Source organism: Gallus gallus, chromosome 13 (genome assembly GCF_016699485.2).
Source record: "Gallus gallus isolate bGalGal1 chromosome 13, bGalGal1.mat.broiler.GRCg7b, whole genome shotgun sequence".
Taxonomy (NCBI): domain Eukaryota; kingdom Metazoa; phylum Chordata; class Aves; order Galliformes; family Phasianidae; genus Gallus; species Gallus gallus.
The window spans coordinates 8,189,860-8,209,349 of NC_052544.1; the positions used below are offsets into that span (position 1 = coordinate 8,189,860).

At 56.6% G+C, this 19,490-nt stretch overlaps 2 protein-coding genes across 17 annotated transcripts in view; one reads left to right on the top strand and one right to left on the bottom strand.

The window, feature by feature from the left end:
- ABLIM3 (actin binding LIM protein family member 3) overlaps positions 1–8,223 on the bottom strand; it is a 35,191-nt gene extending 26,968 nt beyond the window's left edge. For 2 of the 3 annotated variants that reach the window (XM_015293686.4, XM_015293685.4), the window contains exon 1: positions 7,958–8,223. In XM_015293686.4, coding sequence (XP_015149172.1) covers positions 7,958–7,970 — 13 coding nt within the window. In that variant the 5' untranslated portion in view covers positions 7,971–8,223. Of the gene's footprint in view, positions 1–1,899; positions 3,832–7,957 lie in introns of those variants that run through there. The other variant, XM_046900521.1, reaches the window with a different exon arrangement.
- Positions 8,224–14,368: 6,145 nt separating this feature from the next.
- Positions 14,369–19,490, top strand: part of SH3TC2 (SH3 domain and tetratricopeptide repeats 2) — a 31,674-nt gene continuing 26,552 nt past the window's right edge. For 9 of the 14 annotated variants that reach the window (XR_005839611.2, XR_005839610.2, XR_005839612.2 and 6 more), the window contains exons 1-5: positions 14,436–15,199; positions 16,612–16,972; positions 17,300–17,400; positions 18,034–18,153; positions 19,350–19,451. Coding sequence is in view for 9 of the 14 variants with exons in the window: in XM_040647137.2 (XP_040503071.1) it covers positions 16,923–16,972; positions 17,300–17,400; positions 18,034–18,153; positions 19,350–19,451 (373 nt within the window). In the remaining 5 variants the exon portion in view is untranslated. Of the gene's footprint in view, positions 16,973–17,299; positions 17,401–18,033; positions 18,154–19,349; positions 19,452–19,490 lie in introns of all 14 variants that reach the window. The other 5 variants (XM_040647139.2, XM_040647140.2, XM_025154907.3 and 2 more) reach the window with 5 other exon arrangements.

The window sequence follows — 19,490 nt, forward strand, 5'->3', positions numbered from 1 at the left end:
CCCACAGGTGGGGCACCAGGAACAGCCCTGTGGGGTTGGGGATGCAGGGAGCAGCACGGCCACAGCAGAGCTCTGCTGACTCTGGGGGAAGGAGAGCAAGGATCTGGCAGATCTCTGAGCTGACTCAGAGCTCCGAGTGCCCGGTGGCTCTGCTGTGCCAAGCGCAAGCCAAAGCAATTAGCATTTCTTGGAGACACTCGGTGTAATCTTCCCTGAGTGATGGGAAGAGCTGCCACGAGGGCTGCAGAGCTGCACCAGCAGCGATGAGAGGTAGAGGGGGGCTGTCCCACAATGGGATCGCTGCTCCACGCAGTGAGGGGATGCTGTGCCCTCACCCACAGCCCCAAGCCCACGTTTTTCCTCCGGGTGCTGTCAGCCAGCAGCAGGGCAGAAGACAGAACAGCCTCCTCCCCTTCCTGGAGCACAGCCCACTTGGGAACTCGACATTTGGGGAACGCCAGGGCCAGCCCTGTCTGTCAGCTCCCAGGGAAGCGCTCAGCCCAATCTCTGCAGCAGGGAGGGAGGCACAGATGATGCTCTGGGAACCACACCAGAGCAGAAGCCAGCCCGAGTCAGGGATTATTTTTAACAGCTACTTGTAGAGCACAGCGAGTGCATGCAGGAGAGACAGCTCACACTGATGCTCGCCCCATCCTTCCCTCTGACATGTGCAGGGAGCATAGCTCAGATCCAGGCTTTTTATAGGGTTTCCTACTCCTGCTGGGCACGCAGCTCAGCAGCTCGGTATGACCACACCACCCCCTCTCCCAGCAATCACTCGCATGCCGTTCACTGAAGTCTTTCCATTCCCCTCTTGCTGTTTCCTCTTCTCTCCTTATTAGGGATCCACCTACCCATCCATCTACTCATTCTCTCCCTCTCTGTGGCTATTTTTAAAATGTCATAAAAGCTTTCAACTGGTAGCATCCTCGGGGATGCAAGGGATTTTGTATGTAACCCATCACAAACTGTCATCACCACATAACTCTCCACGCAGACAGTGACTTTAAAAAAAAAAAATGCAAGAAAAAAAGCAGCAGAGGAATGGAGAACATGCACAGTGTGTCGCATAGCTCTGCCTGGCCAGCAGGAGCACACTGCTCCTGGGGATGGCTGGGACAGATGCTGGGGCAGCACAGCCAGGCTCCTCTGCAGGAGATGCAGATGGGTTCAGGAATGGTTTCCCCACTGATTAAGGGCTCTGAGCTGGGATTCACCCAGTCTGGTGTCCCGGTGTCTGCAGGCAGAAGAAGGGAAGCTCCACTGCTGGGAAGATGGCTGTGAATCTCCCTGTGCACCTATGCGTGTTGTGATCAAAAAGCCTGAGATGCCCAAGAAGTGGGAGATGTGCCGCAAACAGTCATCCCCCAAAGACACAGAGCACCCCAAAAACTGAGTCCTAGGAGACAGCCTGGATGGCATCACAATGATCAAGGCTCCCTAGCAAACCCCAGCCTAGAGGGAGTGCAGGAGCACTTGGAGACCACAGATGCACTCCAATAGCACCAGGAGAACCACTTTTCTCTCTCTGATCTGATCGCTCCCTACAGAAGAGCCTCCTCCCACAAATCTGCCATGAATAGCAAGGAATCCTCCACCTGTGCCCCCCACACACACCCCAGCAGCCTGGTGGGAGCTGATGGGCTCTGCCCAGTGCTTTCTGCAGCAGGTCCCTGCTGCAGGCTGCCAGCAGAGAGGTGCCAGCTGTGATCAGGCCAGGTATAGCCTGAGCAGCATCCCACGGGACACTAGCATGACAACACTCCGTGCCTCCGGGAGCAGATAGGGCCCTTCTCCATTGGTTCAAGTGCACCCAGGAGCCCCAGCCCAGGCACAGAACTCTCAGACGACATGTGGGTGACGCAGCTATTTATAGCAGCTGGAGAGAGCTCAGCTTACCTTGCCCCCCCTTCTCCATCCTTCAAGAGCTGGGAGGTGCTGAGGTGGGGGGGTTAGGCAGGGGCACCCCTGTGCCACCAGCGCAGGCAGGGTTGGCAGGGACCTGCACCGTGATCCAAGCAGACAGCGGCTGTGCAGAGCTGGGGAAGCACCCTATTACACTCTGAGGATTGCAATCTGAGCAGAGAGAGCGAAAATCTGGAGCAGAGCTGACAGGAAAAGCCGGCACTGAGCCATGCAGAATGCCTGTCTGCCTTGTGCCCTGCCCTTATGGACTGCGTTCTGCTGAGAGCAGTGGGGTTGGTACCCTGCTCTGGGACCTGCCCCGGCCAAGGGGATCTTCCCCACACCTCTGCTACACTCTGCACCTGATCACTGATGTCCAGCTCGCAGACAAAGCTTAAGCCATGAGCACCTGTCCTGGTCCCTCCTGGCAGCACAGAGCCCTGCTGGCACAGGAGCCCATCCCCAGGCGCTCCACAGCTCTGGCATAGCACAGCCTGGTGATGAAGCTTCTCACAGCCCCAGCTGGGCAGTGCTGCAGCCAGGGGTGATTTAACCTGCAAGCATTTGGTGACTCAGAGCAGCAGGTGGAGGGCAGGGCAGCAGCAGGGAGCAGCCCTGCCAGGGCCAAGGCAAGCCCTTGGTTTGGGAGGAGGGTGCCGGGGGTGGCAGTCACCTCCTGAGCAGCCCCGGGGCTCAAACGAACTGCAGCCCCTGCCATGCTACAGTAGAAGGCTCACACACAGCTTCCTGTCCTCCTCCTCCTCTTTTAAAGCTTTCGGAAGACAAATCCTCAGCCAAAGGGGAAGCAGCCTCCCATGCCCAGCCACCCTGCTGGGCCCCCCCACCTGTGCAGGGAATCCGGGCTGGGGAGCAGCTGTGGCAGTGACATCCCCATCACAGCGCCTGACATGTTCCAGCAAGCAGAGCTGAGCCAGGGACCGGCCCAGCCCAGCCCCAGCTCTTTATAAATAGCTCCCTATTGCCACCGCCCCGGGCAGGACAGCCTCAGTGGGACACCTCCATGGAAGCTGGCAGAAGGATTGATGCATGAGGAGCAGCAACACCTGCAGGGCTGGAGGGTACACGGCACAGGGGGTGGGGAGGGCACGCAGCGCTTGCATTGCACTTCTGTGAGTGAGATGCTACATGTGCCGTGCAGGGTGTGGTACTGCAGAGCCTGGTGCGGGCATGTCAGGGGCTCACACCTCCAGTCCTGCACCGGGTTATGATCCCCTTGTGCTGAGGAACCTTCCTGCAGCTCAGTGCTGTGAGAGCAGGTCAACCCCCAGGACCTAAATTAGGATTGCGATGGACTCTGAGAAGGGCTCCGGGGGTGGCACTGCACCAACAAGGCAGCCTGGTGCTCCCCACCGTGGGGCACTGCTTGCCAAGGAGGAACAAGGAGGTCAGCAGGATGGCTTCAGACACGTGCTCTGCTCTTACACATTCCTGCTCCTCAGAGACGCCCTCCTCCCGAGGACCTCTCCAATTGTCCAAACCTCAAAAGCATTTCAAGATGGGAGTAAAGTAGAATGTGCAAGAAGAGAAAAACAAGCGATGCTCGAGGCTCAGAGAAGGACTTTGGCAAGGTAAAATGGGTAAGAAAAAAGGAAGGTCAGGAAGGCTGCATAAGGAAATCATATTGGCTCCTCTTTCTTCCAGAACTCTGCCCCAGGCAGCAGAGAAAGCACGTCAATTCCCAGCCCAGGGCTTGTGGCTGATAATGATAACGCATTCAGGCTATACCAGAACTGAAAAAGACCTCTATCAACTACAGCCTATCAAAAATCTGAACCACCGTCAAATGTATGGGAACCATATGCTCAAGTTTGCTGTCACACTTGCTCAGTTTGGTGCTATTAAGCTTCAGACAGCCCTTTTCTGGAAGATGAAGTATGTCCATGGGGCTGTTCTTCAGGGCAGTCCAGCAAGCTTTCTGGGGCTGAAACATCTGGAGTTGGGCTCTGCCTTCCCTGCAGCAGCTGCAGTCACTCCTTGTCCCCATCCACCCCACAAAACCCTCCTCTCTATCCCCTCTCTCTCCCACCTCCAGCCCACCCCCGAGATGCCTTCCAGAGGCGCTGCAGTGCTCACAACCGAGAGGCACTGATGTATTTAGTCTAAAAATATCTGATTAGATGTTCCAAGCACTTCATTATGGCATCGTCACGATAGGACTGTGGGGTCTGGCAGGAACTTGGTGGCTTTGCCTTCCCTCCTTCCCAGCTCTGCTGAGTATAAGGGCAGCACCACACTGGTAACAGGACGGTCTGTCATTAGTCCTGCCTGCTGGCATCACAAATACAATTATCTGGCTAAACCGATTGTCACTCTGTCATTAGAAAACTTGCTATTTATTTTATAAGAGCATGGCAGGCCCTTGAAATAATTCAATTGCTTCAATTGACTTTACAGCATGCACTTCATTGGCCTGCAGGGCCACTTTCCATGGCTTCTGCTCTTTGAAGGGCAAACTGCCAAGGAAGAGGGTTTGCAGGAGAGCCCAAAGTCCATCCACCAGCCTGGGGACAGAGACACTGCACGGGCACTGAGTTTTCTGGCACCAAAGCTAATGCTGTTGACAGTTGTCCCTTTGGTTGGCTGTGCAGGAGGAAGGAGAGGATTTGTGCTGAGGTGTTGGTGGCAGCAGAAGGATGGGTATTGAGAACCAGGAGATCCCTTTGGCGCTGCAAGCTCAAGGGGAAGAGATGATTGCATTGTACCAATGGGTCCCTCAGCAGAACCACATCTTCCTTAGCAGGTCCTGCCCTGCTGGGTGGGGAGATGCAGAATCCCCCCCCCCCCCCCCCCCCAACCTGGTGAGCTTATAGGGCAGGGATGGGGCTCCTGGAGATGCACAGCACCGTGTGATTCCTCTTTAATTACACAGGGACTTAATAGAGTTTGCTGGTAAACACCTTGTAACCACATGTGCCTGCAGATTACTGGGTAATTACGCTTAGTGGATCATCATGCAACAGGGAACACGACTTAGGAAAGACAAAAATAACCAGGCAAACACATTACATTCATCAGTGTGTCATGAAGCCTTCCTGCCCAAGCACCGTACCGGCCGGCTCTTCCCCATACCTCCTTTCTGGGCCTTCTGAGACCAGCAGAGCTGTTACATGGGGATCTGAGAGGTGCCGGGATGGGCACCTCTGGGGAAGCTTTCCACCTCACATACCAAAAGCCCCCACAGACCTCCTCATCCTCCAACAGGTGGCAGCTGCTCCGAGGGAGCAGGGTGGGATGAGTGGGGTTTTCCTCCCCCCAACTTCTCAGGGAGGGGCTGGAGCCCAGAGCTCAGGAGGTTTTGGAGTGATTTTAAGGGATGCTGTCTAGGGCAAAAGTTTGTAACCACAGGATCCAGCTTCGGCAGAAATGCAGCACTGGTGGACCTGGTTAGGAATGCATGAATCCATTTGCAACCAATTAGCAGTGCTAATCAGAGTGGGAGGTATAAATAGTGGAGTGAACGTAAATATCAACACAGTGACCTCCAAATGCTCACGGCTGTGTGCCAGGAGGCTGCGTTCCCAGACAGCACAACCCTGCACCCTCAGGTCTTCTTGCTCTGCAGCCTCAGGGTATGAGTTTACACTCAGGATCAAGGGCCTTCTCCTCTGCCCCTTAACACCAGCATTTTCACGTGGCTTTTGCCTTCTCTGCACAGTGGGAGAGGAAAGACATGGGTCCTCCAACCCTGGGTGCAAAGCAAGTCCCACTGCGTGCGGTGATGACATCCTCTTTTTCTCCCCTGACATCAACATAAGCAGCGTCTCAAGCATCAGGACAGAGACCAGGCTTGGGAGGCTGAGAGCAGCTGACCTGCAGTTACAGCCCTTCTGCTTTGGAGCCCTCCTTCATGGAGGGGAGAATCCCTGCTGAGAGCACTGGAGCTGCTCCCCAGCCAACAAGTGGCAGTGAGCTCCTGAGCCAGCAGCTGCTGGAAAAGGGCTGCAAGAGCCACTGCAGGTCGTAGCCAGGCACCGCAGGGTGACATCCAGATGGCACAGAGGATGCCGAGGGCTCCAGCAGGCACATGCAGGCCTGAGGGCTGCAGGCTGGGCAGAGAAGCTGTGAGACAGCTTTCAGCAGCTCACAGCAGCCACAGAGCACACAGGGTGGAAGCCCCAGTCCTGCCCCTGCTCTCTGTACCAGCTGGGAGAGGATCGTGCCATTGCTAGGAACAGACAAGCCAGAATGTGGGTATGGCAAACTCTGCTTTGAGCCCCCAGCTACATGCAAAAGCCTGGGCAGAGCCTGCTGCCTTGCGTGGGTGTTGTTCCACAGAGTGCCCACCCCCAGTGATCAGCACTGCAAGCAAGCTGCAGCTGGAACAGCTTCCCACATCTCACCAAACCACGTGGCTACCTGGGAAGGGGAAATGGCACCATTTAGGCAAAGCCATCCAAAGGCTCAGGCAAGACCCACGGTGCCAGCCTGCTGCTGGGAGACCCAGAAGCCAAGGCATGTCTGAGTGATACCCTCAGGGGCACTGAGTGAGCTGGTGGCAGGAGGAGATGTGGCTTCCAGGGGGCTCCAGCTCAGCACCCACCAACCTGGTGGACTCCTCCCATCACAACAGGAGAGCACCAGGCAGGATGCATGCGTGGCTCTGCTGGCACCACTCTCCCCACGTGGGAGAGGAATAAGTGAAGTTTTGCGGTGTAATCAGATAGTTACGATACGCTGGCACCATAAACAGCCCTTATCACCGTCAGCATCCAAGCTGGCTATTAAGAGCTGGAAAGGAACCCCCAATAGGGACCAACACACATTTCTTGGAATTGGCTTAGAAGATGCCTAAAAGTCCCACTTGGCCACCACAATCATTGACCCCAGCAAACACCGAGAGCCATTGCAGCCCTCTGCACCAGACCTACTATCATTACTCATAGCCCAGTTGTCCCAGGCAGCCCACAGGGCTGGGAACAAACAGGTCCCCAGCGGTCCCTATGTGGGCACTGCCATCCACACTGCCCCCAAGCAGGGAGACCACTCGTGCCACAGGCACGGCTCGTGCAGAGGGCACTTGGAAAGCGTTCACACCTCTAACGCAGCCCTACAGATCTGGAATCACCTGTTCTGTTGCCTGCAGCATGCCAAGACATTTTTCACGGTGTTTTGCTTGGGAACCACCCCAAGCTCTCAGATTGAGAAACCTCAGCACACCGAAGGGACGGAGAAGTCAGCGCTCTGCCACTTTCTGCCTCCTCACTCCACATGGCCATGAGGGCCCTCAGGAGGGACAGGACCTTGTCCCAAGAGGCAGGTGGCAGCCAGCAGCAGCTCTGGGGGCTTGGTGCCATGTGCTTTTAAAGGAAGAGGCCAAAGGTCTGCTAGCAAGGTATTCACAGCTGTCACACACCCTCACAGCCATGAGAAGACATTGACTGTGACTGGATCAATCTTCCCAGACTTTGCAACAGGGATGCAAAAGCATGAGCAACCAGAGCAGGAGCAGGTGCCAGTTCTCATCTCATGCAGCACATTTCTACGCTCTGCTTCTTTAGCAATTCTTACGTAGTGCATGAGCGCCTCTGTCCCCATCTCTCACCCGCGCACAATAGAAACACCCACATCCCCAGCTGCAGAAGGCACATGCTTTTCTGTACCACATCTGTGCTTTGCTCAGCTCCCCGGTTTCTGGCTACCCCCTTCCCCTGCTCCTCATCTCCATCGGCTGCTCCCCCAGTGGCTATTATACGTGGGCAGAAGCATCAGCAAGTGAGGCTGCCGCCTGGCAGAGTGCTCCTGGCTCCCTCTCACCATGTTGCATATCGACATTTTACTGCATGATCTGCCCTCCAAGCCCAGCAATGCAAGCCAAGAAGTACTCAGGGGAGATAAGCACCACGGCTCAGCCCGCACGAAGGGAGCGCCAGCAAAGCCATACCCTGTCAGAAAGCAAGAGGCAGAGAAAAAGATACCCAGCCCATCCGATGTGTCAGCCCCGGTGTCACATTTTCTTTCCGATTCCTCCCCGCCAGCTCCACGCAACATCAGCCCTGTTCCCATAGCAAAGGGAAGGGAGAGCCGTACTTACTGCTAGTGCTCATCTTGCCGGTCCTCCTCTGCCCTTCGCATTCAACAAAAGGGGCAAAGCCGCTCTTTAAATCCTCTTTTTCTTCCGATAGCGGGGAGGAGGTCGCCTCTCCCCTTGCTAGAAGAGATCTCTGCGCGTTCTCGTTAAGGCATCCCCGGCGCGGCGCTGCCCGCTCTGTCCCGATGCCAAGGTCAGGGTGGCGGCAGCGGGGCGGGTGCCCGGACCGACCCGGGGGAGCGGCCCAAAGCCCGGCGCTGCCATGCACTGCGGAGCACGGCCGCTCGCTCCGCTCTTATAGCGGGGTGTGGGGCCGCGCTGTGCCGCGCCTCTCCCCGCCCGCCCGCCCCGCCCCGCGGAGCAGCCCAGGATGGCTGAGCCGGGCCGGGCCGGGCCGGGCCGGGCCGAGCCGTGCGGAGCCGAGCCGGGCCGGGAGGGGCAGCACCGGGAGCAGCGCGGGGGGCGGCGGCCGGGCCGGGCCGGGCCGGGCCGAGGATGCCTGCGGGGTTCCGCCGCGGCACCGCCGCCATCTGCTGGGCACCGCCTGCCCGCGGCCCCGAGCCCTGCCCTGCGTCCTGCTGCAGCCCCCGGCATCCCCGGGATGCCCTCACCGCCGTGCTGCCATCCCTCTAACTTGGGGCTGCGGCAGTGCAGGATGCAAGGAGATGCTGTCCCAGGATATAGGCGTGGGGAGGGGGTATTCTGACAGCGAGCTTCCCCCCAGCAGCCATCCACGCTGCCCCATGCAGGAAACCCCGGTGTCCATCCCGCTCAGGGCGCAGTGTGTCTGGCTGCAGGATGGAGAGGGGGCTCATTTCTCTCTAACAGCAAAGAGTGTTCTCCACTGGCAGCACGTCAGAGTTCCTGGAAGGGTTTCAAAGCCATTAGCTCCTTGGTTTGTATGTGAGACACCCTGTCAGAATCAAGCATCACCTGGTGGAGCTGCTCCTGGGGTGAAAACAGGGATGGGGCTGAGCACAACCTGCCTATGGAGCCCTGAGAAGCTGTGCTGCCATTCAGAGAGACAAGCCACGGCCATGCCTCTAATGAGAAGGGTTTTCATGTAACACAGAGGGCCCTGCATCCCTCCTGCTCCTCTGTCAGAGAGGGCCTTTTGCTTTGCCTTTCCTTTGCTATTCTCGTTGTGGCAGCAGATGCTGTCAGTGACACGACAAGACAGGCAGCAGGTTGTGTGAGCAATGCCTGCGCTGCCAGTGACACTGCCAGCTCACTGCCTGTCCCCTTTGGCTCTGCCCCACTGAGCAGTGCTGGCTGGGTGGGAGGAGCTGGGCCAGCAGCAATGGGGGCTCTGAGGGTCCTTGTATGGCTGAGGAGAAGCGGGCAGGGTTAAAGCAGAGCTGCCATACAGCACAGCAGGGCAGCTCAGGCTGTTCCATGCTGCTGATTTGGGGACTTTGGCTGCAAAGCTTCCCAGTGCCTGGGGAGCACCAGGGGTGCCAGGCTCACAAAAAACATATCGATAACCTCCATCCCAGGAGTCAACAAAGCAAACACGATGTGAGCTGGTCCCCACGGTTCAGCAAGCTAATTAAGCTCCTTCCGTTGACCTGGTTTCCAAATCTTGTTAACTTGCTGCCATCAGAACAACTTGAAATTTCCAGCAGAGACAGGCTGGGACTGCTGCGGAGGACATGGTGCCTTGGCAGAGCTCCGGGTGCTTCAGCACAGCCATCTTCTGTCCCCATCTTCATCTCCCATCCTGGCACCCATGGGGAAGGGGTAGGGGTAGTGGCACTGTGGGGTTTCCATGGGCAGTGGGGTCCTATAGAGGCACCTAGGCAAAGGTCTCCCCTTACAAAATCTTGTTTTCTGTTGCAAGATGGAAACAGGAACAGAAATAAGAGGGAGAGGTGCTGTCTGGGTGGGGATGGAGCTCAAGTTATAGGGAACGTGGTTTATTGACGATGGGTTGATGGTTGGATTAGATGATTGCAGAGGTCTTTTCCAACCTTTAAGATTCCATAATACTATGATTCTAAGTGTTTCCTTTCTGGAACACTGGGGCTGGCCCCAGGCAGGGCTGGCAGGTCACCATGCTGAGCCCCTCATGCCCCACAACGTCCCAGGGTGCTTGGAAATTCCGTTTCCTTTCCTTTGACAGAGGAAGCTGGCTGTGAAAGCTGCCTTGAAAGCGTGTTAGGGATGCCTGAGACAAGAACTCAGAAATGAGGAAATGTCAGGATGTGAGCGCAGCCTCCTTTCATCCCTTTGTGTCTGTGCATTGCAACGCAGTCTTTCACAGCAATTATTAGCTGTGTGTTTTTCCCATAAGGTGCCTGCCTCATTCAGAGCACAGCGTGCACAGAGTAACTCGGGCTGCAGCACTCAGTAGAACAGGACACAATCCTGATGAGGGCAGGAGGACAGGGGAAAAACGGTGCTAATTTCATTTAATCCTACTGACTGCTTCCCTGGACACTGGGCTTCTTATCCCTGCCTCCTTCCCCCTGTGAGATGCTAAGGGACCAAGCTGTCTTCACATGGGTGATAATTGGGTTGCTTCTTTCTTGGTTGCCTGACTCCTGCTGGCTGGTTCTTGGGAGAGCCAGGAGCTGCTGACTGCATGTGAAATTGCTGGGGCTGGCCTCAAAATATATCTTGTGCTATAGCAGCACCAAGAATTCAGCCCACCACCTCCCCAAACAGCGGCTCAGGAAGACACCAACTGTGGCCTTCCATTGCAGGCTTCTGTCCTGGAGAAGGGACGCTGGCCCCTGGGGTTGGGGGGCAGCCCCATCCCTCAGAGCGGGGTGCTGCGGGGGTCCCAGGGAAGGAATCCCTGCTCCCTGCTGCATGACCTGGGGACCGGGGCAGTGCGTGGCAATGGGGATGCTACAAGGGCAAATCGGCTCACAGCTCCCAAGGCTAGGAGCGATGAACCCAGAAGATGTCAGACAGTTAAAATTCATATAAACATCTCTGTCCTCAGCACACATAGGGGTCAGCTTATCATCAGCCTGAGCTCTTGCATTCTTGTTTTGCTTGAAGCTACAGCATCCCCTTCAGCACACCTGGATACGCACGTACATACAAATGCACACGCACAGTCACATGGAAGAACTTTCAGAGGGCTCACAGGCTTGCAATGCACTTCCTTTGCCCTTGGACTGACAGTTATCTCAGAGAGCAACCTCCACTGCCAGCCCCGTGCTCCGCAGCTGCAAGAGGAAAATGGGGCGACTGGGACGAGAGGCAGCAAAATGGGCAGTGGGTGTTTTAGCGCCCCGAGGGCTGTAGTGGAACCTGGCAGCACAGTGCTACGGCAGCACAGTGCTACACCAGCACGTGATCCGCTCCTCTTCCTCAGTCACATCACTACCAGTCGCTCACCAGCAGCTTGGCTTTCCTCCAGCCCACACCGCAGCACGACGGCCCTTCCTTCCCAGCAGCTCCATGTGCCGGCAGGAGGAGGCACAGACAGGCAGAGGCAGCTGTTCTCAGGCTGCCTGCATTACAACGATAATCAGATGATAGATTGTTTTCGAGCAAACTTGAATTTTCACTCGTTAGTGCTGTGCAAATGATTTCAGGGGAAAAAAAATAATAATAATAATGAAAAAATAGAAGCAGACAAAGGAGAAAGGCTGAGAGCTGGGTGTGCTCCAGGTGATGCTGTGTGCGCTATCTGTGGGCTGCGGCCATCCTGCAAAAGCCAGCTTGTGTGCAGCAGGGCTGCCCCTCCAGGCACCCTCAGGTTACACATTTGGGGCTGCTTTGTTTACCCCCTGCATACATACCCGAGTTTGTGTCCTGTGCGGGTGCAGCTGCTGCTCCCAGCCCTGCACACCCACCCACAGGGCCAGGCACAGTGATGCGGAGGGAGATGTATTCCAGCTGCGGTTCTGGCCCCGAGGTACCTGACCCGCTTTCCCACTGCCAGCTCCATTTCAACCCACGAAAGGTCATAGGAAGTTGGGTTTATTTTTAGTTTTCCCTTTTAAGTCCCCCGAAGCAGTGGGGACTGATGGAAGGGCAAACACCGCACTCCCTCCGGCCCTGGGTTGGGGTTGCAGGATGGTGCTGCCAGGCAGCTGTGCCCACCATGAGGCTCCGGGGCAATGAGTGCTGGGAGGGGGATGTGGGAGGAGTGGGTGCAGGGAAGCAGGCACGGTGCCCGCTGAGCTCCCCGGGGCCCTCTGGCTGTGTTACCCGTAAGAGCCATTGAGCCTTGGCACATGCTGCTGCTTTCTCATTGCTGGAGCCGCGTTATCGCAAGGGCTTGTTCTTCCTTTTGTTCCTCATATTGTTTCACAGGGAAACTGAGAATCGGAGCAGTTCCTGCAGAACTTGGGGACTTTTGGGGCCGAGCGTTGAGCTCTTTGCTCCAAGCGGCCCTTTCTGGGGGCACAGAGTCCTCCTCCCCACCACCACACATCACTCCCCCATCACATGCCCTTGGCTGATCCCCATCCCGCACTGCCCGGGCAGCTCAGGATGACACTGAACCACATCATTAGGAACAAATCGTTTCTTCTTCACGTAAGAACTGCTGCAGAATCGCCAGCCCTGCGTGGACGGCGGGTTGTCTCTTCTGTAGGAAATCTCACTTTTTTTCTTTCCTTTCCCCCAGTCTGAAAATGGAATGCGGGCACTTAAAATAAATTCCCGGAGAACAAAACTGAGAAAACACAACGGGATTCGCATCAAAGTGTTCAGATTAATTAGCTTAAACTGAAAGCTTTCATTCTGATTTCAACCTCTGCTTCATGTACAAAGAAGAAATTGAAGCAGCAAAGCTTTGCGAGGCGACAAATCACAATGTTCCACCCTGAAAATATCAAAACACGACGCTGAGCCGCTTTGTTTCCTTTTAAAAGCAAATGGCACCAGGACCAACACCTTCACCAGCAGCCTGGCTCATTAAGCGCTTCAAAAAGACCCTCAAGATCAGCATAAGCAATCACTTATCTTCATCGCTTTTACTCTTGTTCCTCCAGAGGAAAGCCTACAACTCCTCGCTGGCCAAAACTGCCAGGACATTTCTTTAAATTCTTTCCTCTCATTGTGTGGCTGTCACACAGAACGTGAGCTTAAAGCTCTGAGTTTGCCAGGACTCGATGATCCTTAAGGGTCCCTTCCAAGCTGGGGCAGTCACTGACCCAGCGACCCACCGCCCTGCACTTCGTGTCGTGAATACTGGAAGGGGAAGGGATGGGAAACGGTCGGGGTTTGGTAAATGTTTGCTGCCTGTAAGATGAGCCAAACACGTTCCTGTGAGTATTTTCCTGCAGCGGCTGAGATTGGAAAATGAAAAATGGGAGACGGGCGGCGTTGTGCTCACTCTGTCATTTTTAGCTCTCTTTTCTTGTCCTGCTCATTTCTGTTCCAACGGCAAAATAGGAGAAAGTAAGAATAGAGGCAGGGAAGAGTAATAGAGGGAGAGATGCGGGGCAGTGCTTTATTCGGGAAGCTGATGGTGCGGCGGCTGCTGCCATCTATTGGCTCTGGCAACTCCGGAGCGCAGGAGGAGAGCGCCGCTGCCTGCGCCGTGTGCTTCCGCGGGGCTGCCTATTAGCTAATGAGCATCCTCTGCAAAGCTGTGGGTCTGCTGGCGGGCCGCCGGGGCTTCAAAGCAGAAAAAGTCGGGTAAGGCATTGCTGGAGGCGGAGGGGAAGGCTCTCAGGTGTGCCTCTCTCGGGCACGTGGCTCTGCTGAGGGGGGCTTCCCGAGCCCTTCACAAGTAAGGGCAGGGTGCCTCTTTCTTTCAGGTTTACTTGATTGGAATAGAAAAGCCTCTGGGCTTGGCAGCAGCCTCTGCCCCACAGGACACAGCAAAACGACCTTCCCCTGCTGCGCCTTGTGCCGAGGGGAAGCCTGCCCAGCACATACACGATCCAGGAGGGCTGAGGGTCTGGGATGTGGGACAGGCTGGGGACATCGGAAGCTCACATTACATCTCCTCATGTCCCCTTGTGTGGTGGGAGCCTGGAACCACCCCCTCCTCCCGTAACCTTGTCCCAGCACAGGCAGGAGGGACCCAGCTGGAGGTGGGTTGGGAGGAGTGTCCCGAGGGCTCAGGGTTCTTTCCAGAGCTGTTAGCTCCTCTCTGGCAAAGGACGTGAGCTCTGTGCTGCCTCTGTGGTCCCACAGCTTTGGAAGGAGCTCTTCTAGAGGCAGGCAGAGGTTTTCCATGACAGCTCCAAAACCCACTGCACATCTCCCACAGCTGCTCCAAAGCCACATTAGTGCCACATTGGCCACGTGGGGAGCGGGAAGGAGGCTGCAGATCCCAAACCAAACAACGGGGATGAGACAACAGCAGCAGCCCCAACTGCAGCAGCATTGCTGGGGGGGTCCGAGCCGCGTGGCTGAGCCGCACCACTTGTTGTCCAGCAGTGCTGATTTCCTCCGCCCCGACTGCAAACAATGCGAGCTGGGAGAGGCGCAGGCCTCAGCACTTCTGAGCACCAAACGCTGAGTTCAGCTGGGCACAGCCCCGTGGCCGTGTAACCCTTCGCTTGCCGGATGGAGCGCGTTCCCCTGTGCGGAGCAGCGCCTTCGGGCTGCAGGGCGCTGCACACAGCAGGAGCTGCGCTGCAGGTGCCCATCACAGCCTGCTTGCAGCAGGTGGAAGCAGGAACAGGAGTGCAGGAATGAGGAAATGCCCCCACCGCACTCTGCCCTGTGCCCGGCAGCACTGCTGGTGCCGGGGGGGGTCTCAGAGGGTGGGGGAGGAAAGTACGGCTCTGCCTGGCATCGAGCATCAAAACCACGGAAGAGAAGTTTGTTTGACCTGAAACAAATCGCTCCGTCGCGTTTGTTTGCTTTGTCCCTGCTGCCGTCAGGCTGGGGCTGATTTCCTTTTTCTTTCAGGTTCACTTCTAGAGCACGAAGTGAGAAGAAGCAGGGAGGCTTCATTTTGAGCCTGCCACGGAATGGTCAACTTCTGCGCGCTCCCCAAAGGAAACGGGAATGTTGGAAGAGATTGTTAACCCTTCTGTTGTTTACGATGTGGCACGGGATTAGCAGTGGGGCTCCCCCCAGAGCCCGCGCCCCACCGGCGTGCCGGGCGGATTATGGCAGGGCAGCGTGCTGACCTCTGCTCTGCTGGGAAACGGAGGCTCCCGAGATGATAAGTGGCTCTGGGAAGAAATTCCTTTCCCCACGTGAGGGAGTGGCGGCGCTGGGCACGTCTGCACCTCTGCACACACGTGGGGACCTGACGTGGAGAGGTGGGAGCTGAGGTTCTGCGAGGAGGACACGGTGTGGGGCCCTGCAGATCAGGTCAGTATGGGGCAGGATGGGGCAGGACGGCCATACCTAGCTGGCTGGGTGCTGGCCGGCTCCAGCTGAGCAAACACAGCTGGGAAGCAGTTCTTGCAGGTGCCTGGAGCAGCTCGGTGCAGGGGCACATCAGTGTGGATCCATACTGGGATTATTAGTCCTGATGGAGTTTGAGGTTCAGGTATGGGGGTTGTGATCACACTAGAGAGGAATAAGTTTGTCTGAGGTCTTTCGTATGCAGGAACCAGTAGGAGAATGAAAGGAGAAATCACACCAGCAGTCACTAGATCTAGCCAAGTGGATTTGGTGCCAGGAGGGTGCAGCTGTCAGACAGCCCCAGAGACTGGCAGTGCTGCATCCCTGGGTGAGGGGGGCTGGGCAGCCCCTCCCTCCCACTCAGTGCCCTGGGAGGGACACACGGCCGGCAGCAGCACTTGCTGGGGCTGCACAGAGAGGGGAGGCCCCGGGGGTCAGCAGTGGGCTGTACCGGATGGCATCCCGCAGCACTGCTCTGCAGCCTCTCCTAAGCTGGGAGGCTGTGATGGGATCAGCAGCACTGAGGGCTGTGTATGAGTCCCGGTGCTACTGAGGCACAGCACGAGAGTGCAACGGGAGCGGTTTGGGCTGCTGGCCAAAAGGAAAATTACATTCCAGGTCAAACACGAGGTTAACCTTTACCTGTAAAGGGGTGGGTTTGGTCCTTAAGTTGTCTAGATAAACTTAAAAGCACAAAGATTTCAAAACAACGTCGTTGTTTGAGTATTGTCCTCTGCGCAGAAGGATTTGTCAGTAATTTATGAATAGATATTGCTAAAACAAACAGCACCATGGGTGAAGCAACAAGACTGTTAGAGAAGAGGTGCCTTGTTGCAGCCCCAAACCAGCAGCGCCTCACTGCACTGCTGTGCCTGGCATCACACAGACCTGAGCTGTGCGTGTGGAACCCGGGCACTCTGGGAGCCCTACTGGGAGCTCAGATCCTCCTCCAGCCCTCACAGTGTCAGCGCATCTCTAGGTCGACTGCAGGAGTTTTCTAAATCTGGAGCTTTTTGGGACGTGGTGCAGCAGGAGCGGGCGGCCTCCTTGCCAGGGGCAGAGCGTGTCCCAGCCGCTCACCTTCGCGCCGGTCCTCCTCTGCGCTGGAAGGATCAGTTCAGTGTTGGCATGCTGGGAAATAACAGCGGTGCTTTGCAGCCTTGCATTGAGGGCTGCAGCAGGGAGGGTGAGAAGGATGGTTGGCAGCCCCAGTGTTTTGGTGTCTGGGAGCGCCAGCGGTGCTGCATGGCAAGCAGGGCACTGCTGTGGTGGCAATCAGCCCATTCCTAAAGGAAAAGTGCATCCCTAGAAGCCCATTCTGCCTGTGACTTATCTCCCTAGGCCTTCTTTTGTGGTGTTTTTTTTCTTTCATGCAGGGGCTGTATTGACCTTTCCCAGGGATGCTCTGCACAGCTCTGCAGCCCATGGCGCGCTGAGGCCACCCAGCGGGTTCTGCTGCTGTAGCCTGGTGAGGGTCAGTGTGTATGAGCAAAGAGAGAGCCAGAATCCACCACGGGCAGCCCAGAGAGTTCACAGCCACCTGATCGTTCCTCCTGGGTTCGTGCTGGGGTTCAGACAGCTCTGCTGATCCACAGACGAGCCCCACCAGCCCCGAGCGAGCCGGCTCTTTGTGCTGCGGAGACAAGTGGCTCGCTGGGCCATAGCTCTGCTCACAGAGCTGAAGGCAATGCAGGAGCGGATGGAGGGGGCTGGAGGAGCTGCAGGTGGTGCCAGCAGGTGAGGGGTGCTTGCAGCAGCACTGGGAGTGGGTTGCTTTGGATTGGGGGGGAAATTGGGCTGCAGATCTCCCGAGAGGCCAGGCTGAAGCTTGGTTCTCCAGCAGGAGGAATGAGAGGAATGTGCCACGTGGGCCTGGTGACAGGCGCCCAAAGGCGAGGGCGAGAGCACAGCCCGGGGCAACAGTGGGGCAGCGATGCTGGCCGGTGGGACGTGCCCGGCCCCCGCCTTGCCAGCACACAGGGCCCGCTCTGAAAGCCCATTGTGCATTGTGGCCGGGCTGAGCTGCAGTGGGGCCGGCAGTGAGAGGCTCGCTTCCTCCGGCAGCACAGCAGCAGCCTGCCGGCTTGGGGCTGGTGGCGATGCTGGACACATGGGCTGCTGCTTGGGGGCCCCTTGGCACCAGGACCTGGCCCTGGGGTGCACAGGTAAGCTATCTGTTGGCCCTGCTCTGCTCGAGTGGGGCTGCGGGACGTACGGGCATCATGCTGTTGGTGCTGCTGTGGAGGTCTCATTGCTGAGCGCTGGCTTCCTTTGCTTGGAGGGCTTGCAGGGTCCTGGGGTGCTGCAGGAGGGTGGCAATGCAGGGAGAGCCAGGGAGTGCCAGGAGAGGGGTCAGAAAGCTTGGAACCACTCTCAGCTCAGGGCTGGGGCTGCTTCCTGCCCCACATTACAAAATATTTCAGCGCTGGGAGGTAAATGAGTCACTGGCACAACTAGGAACAACTCTCCACCAGCAGTTTCAATTGGTCTCTTGAAAAATTTGCTAGTTCCCTTTCTGAGCCGGGCCCAAATGAAAATAAACACTGAAGCAGCAGCCAGCACAGCTGGGAGCAAACCCACTTCTCCTCTCACCCACGGGAGCCCTTGTTCCGTCCATTTGGCCTGCCCAGTGGGGAACCCCAGCATGCCTGGTCGCACTGCTGGCACTGCCAGCATGAGCAGTGCCCCACCTCCCCCCTCCTCCATCTCTGCTGCCCCCGAGATGCCAGGAGAGCCCTTGGGCTGGGAGCATCCCACCAGGGGTCTGAACGCCTCTCCCCACCGCCCCTCTTCCCCAGCTGAGGAGTGTGAGTCCTGCTGCCCCCACTCGCCCCTGCTCCTGCCACGCTGGGACAGCCTGCAGCACAGCACAGCCGAGCGCCGGGGACGATGGTGGTGGGAGAAGACCATGGCATCAGGTACCTGTCCCCGGGAAGGAAACACCACACTGAGGGTCTGCTGGGCTGTGGGGTGGAGGGGAAGGGAGGGACGTGGGAAGGAGGCACAGCCCAGCCCTGGCAGCAGCAGGCACTCTATTTCAGCTCTGCCTCTGGCTCCTTTCGCTTCCCAGCCTCCGTTTCCCCATGCAAGGGCAGGGTTGGGGGGGGGGGAAGGAGTTCCTGAGTTCCTGGATGAAGTCCTTTGTTAAGAGCGCTCACATCAGCTGTTGAGAAATGCAGAGGCTTTTCTTTCAAAGAAAAGCCCATTAATCGCATGTCCGGCCTTGGGCCATTGTTTACTCCTGACTGTATGTAAGGTTTATAATTCTATGTGGAAATAACAGTCGATGGCTAAATAATAAGGTCTGTAGGATATTGCTATGGTGACAAAAGTGGTTTAGAAAAGCCACTACACTGTTCCAGCTCCAGGTAGAGTCATGAATCATTAAGGTTGGAAAAGACCTCTCAGATCATCTAATCCAGCTGCCCCCCTACCACCAGTATTGCCCACTAACCATGGCCCAATTCAGATCTCTGGGTATGTTTGTCTAGTGAGCTCCATCTGATTGCTGGCAATAACTGCTTTTCAGTCTTGTTACCCCTCCACAGCCAATGCAGCTGTGGAAGGGCGAGCTGGATTTTTATGTGCCACAGTCATCGTTAACATAAATACCAGCTAAAGTTTCCTCTCCTGAATCCACTATGGCAATAGTTGACAACGTGTGAAGCAGAGAGAAAACAGCTTGGATTTCAGATACCAACCAGAGCAGGCAGGGGGGAAAATACATTTTGACTGTCAGGCTGATGAGTGAAGAGTCTGCAAGTCCTTAGCCCTCCGGTACAGGGGAGATCTTCAAAAAACATCTCTGCCATGGGATCACTGTGCTCCCAGATCTGCCCTGGGAGGACCTGCCCCTAAAGCAAGGAGGGAAAGTCCTTACCTCAAGGCCACTCCAGCTGTGGGAAGGAGCAAGCTCACAGTTATCATGCAGGGAGGACACAGTAATTTTCCTTCCTGCCCTGAGCATCATTTTAGGGTGAAGCCGGACTCACACAGTTCCCCAGCTAGACTCGCAGCATGGGCCGTGCACTTTGCTTTTGGGTGCTGTGTTTAGGCAAAATGTCCCACATTCCACCACAAAACCTGACAGTGGCTTTTCTGTGTCCCCATGTAGGCAAGGCAGGTGCATCAGAGCCAAGCAGCCCAGCTGAGGCAGCGGAAGGCTCCCCAGACCCCTCCTCAGTGCTGCTGGCAGCTGGGGAGGACTTCCCACCAGGTAAGGTGCTGCCTTCAGCATCACCAGTATCTCCAGCAA